Source organism: Haemaphysalis longicornis, unplaced genomic scaffold (assembly GCF_048455015.1).
Source record: "Haemaphysalis longicornis isolate Haplotype H1 unplaced genomic scaffold, Haemaphysalis longicornis Haplotype H1 scaffold_11, whole genome shotgun sequence".
NCBI lineage: Eukaryota > Metazoa > Arthropoda > Arachnida > Ixodida > Ixodidae > Haemaphysalis > Haemaphysalis longicornis.
The window spans coordinates 38,249,800-38,252,213 of NW_027526214.1; the positions used below are offsets into that span (position 1 = coordinate 38,249,800).

Here is a 2,414-nt window from a genome sequence, read left to right on the forward strand (position 1 = left end):
GCAATCGGATATACGTTTACAAAATAGTCCATCGGCCAATAAAGAGGAATTAAGCTTCCACAGATCCCATTGAGGCAGCACGCTACGCGGTCTTGCTCGTCCTAAGCAAACAGATACCATGCAGTGGTCTGTGAAGAAGATCGGGCGGACCATATAGTCAGAAATGCTAGGCATCTCTTCTGCTGAAATGTAGATGCGGTCAAGACGGGCATTCGAATTGCTCTGAAAGTGAGTAAAGTGCATGGTACTCCCTTTTACCTGACCAACATCAACAAGACCATTAATCAGACAGGGTGGCTGCACTTTGGTCGTATTGTGAACGTGGTCTAGACCGGTCTTGCTCACAGGAGACACAATTAAAATCCCCCATGAGGGGGATTTTCCGTTGTGTGCGTAGAAAATTCCCTAGTGACATAAAAAAGGAGTTACGTTCCCGACAATTCACAGGAGCATAAATGCATATGATACGCCATTCAACTCCTATCATAACAAGGTCACAGCAAATAAAACGCCCAGCATCATCTATACTACAGGAGAGACTGGAAAACTCAACTTTCTTGCTAATAACCAAAAAACATCCACCAGACAAGCCTGCAGAGGTTCGAGGTATAGGCTGTAATGTTCTAAAAAGGGTTCTAATGCAGCCGCCGTGTCCTGATCACTGCAGAGCTTTGTCTCCTGGATGGCCGCAATGTCCACGCCCATCCGTTTAAGGAGGCGTAAAAGCTGGTATTGCCTTCTCCTGTTTCGTAGACCTCTCACGTTAAGTGTGGCAGCGTGAAATGCTGTGACACTTGCCATTTTGTTGGAGCTTCTCAAGCGACCTTTTCACCTCCAGATGTGTCACCCTTGCGGGTGGTCTTGGATGACAGTGATTTTCCAGGCTTTGTGGAGCCAGCCCGCGTCACAAGACCACTAGTCAACACAGCCATGTCGGAAGAATCTTGAGCATTGGACGCTTGCTTTTTGCCAGCGCTCGATGACTTGTCCTCGCCGTCGGCAGGAGCTGGCCTCTTCACCGATCCGCTGTTACCACCCGGAACATCCTCTGGTAGAGCCACAGCATCCGCCCAGGATGCGGACGGCAATGTAACGAAACTGTCATCTCCACCTTCTCCGCACGAGGCATCACTGCTGTCATCATCGCTGGCAGGTAAAGGTACCGCAGCATGAACCTCCCCTGAAGCGTCATTCGAAGCTGTCGAATGCGTGTCCATTTCCTCTTCTCGGTTCTGCTTACTAGACTGGGAATCATGCTGCCGCTTGCGATCAGGTGGCACAGGGTAGGGCTCCAGTTCCCTGCGATCCACCGCCGAAGAATCTTGAGGCCAAGCCTCCGGATTTTCCGATTGCACCGACTGGCCAACTTCACCTGATGCGTCAACGACCTCCGTCACATCCATGACATTATCGGAGACGTCATCTTCAGTAGTTGATTCCTGGCCATGACGAAGCTTCTCGGCGTATGTCATGACGCACCTTTCTGCGGTATGACCATATCGGCGACACTCGTTGCACCGGGGTGTTCGGCACTGCCGTCGCACGTGCCCAATCCTGCTGCACCGCAAACAAAAAGGTGGCCTTCCAGGAACTAGTACAAGACACTGGCTCCCATAAATGTCCATCATATGCGGCACATCAGAGACCGATACTCCATCCTTTAGTGTAAGGGACACCTCGCGAGCTCCAGTCTCCATATGGTCCATTCCCGGACACCGCCACATTTCTCTGGTAATGGATTGGGTGGTTCCAAATGGTTCGAACGCTTCTGTTACTCTACGGTTTTCCATGTGACGCGGCACCCAAAGTAGCTTCATCTTAACATTCTTTGTATCCGGGTCAAACACCATACACTGCAATCCTTTGACGATGAACTTCTCCAGCTGGACTAGCTTCTGCTTGACGGCGCTCGAGACGCAAGTAACCATCCACACGTGGCTCATTTGGTATTGCCCTATACACAAGACGTCGCGGAGGTTGATCACGCGAGCCAGAGCATCCCTAAAATCGGGAGCACGGTATCGCCGGCCTTTCAAGTCCGCATGCAGGAAGACAGTGTTCAAGACAACATTACCGGTTGGCAGACGGGCAAGGATGATCTTGTACGTACCCATGTTATTTCCGGACGAAGTAGTACCTCGGCCAGTGGCCGATGCGCTGTTTCCAGCTGAGAGCATAGAGAAACACAGCCGCTCGGAACGGCGTCTTCTTCTCGACGCTGATATCAGTGTTAGTAACGCGCCTTATATCTTTAACGCATTCAAACTACGTCGTCAGCGGCGTGCGTTGGCGACTCAGCGGCACATTCCCTCTCAAACATCTCTCGAACATACACGTTAATTCACCAAGATTTCCGCAGAGGGACAAACGAGGCGTGTTAAGCCGAACGTGATCACGAGGGGGTGTTAATGTAA

At 51.0% G+C, this 2,414-nt stretch overlaps 1 protein-coding gene across 1 annotated transcript; it reads right to left on the reverse strand.

Annotated features, from left to right (window-relative positions):
* Nucleotides 1-815: 815 nt before the first annotated feature.
* Nucleotides 816-2,177, reverse strand: LOC144160619 (uncharacterized). The gene has a single exon (XM_077691854.1). It carries the CDS (start codon nt 2,175-2,177, stop codon nt 816-818), a length of 1,362 nt encoding a protein of 453 aa, XP_077547980.1.
* Between the last annotated feature and the right edge of the window lie 237 nt (nt 2,178-2,414).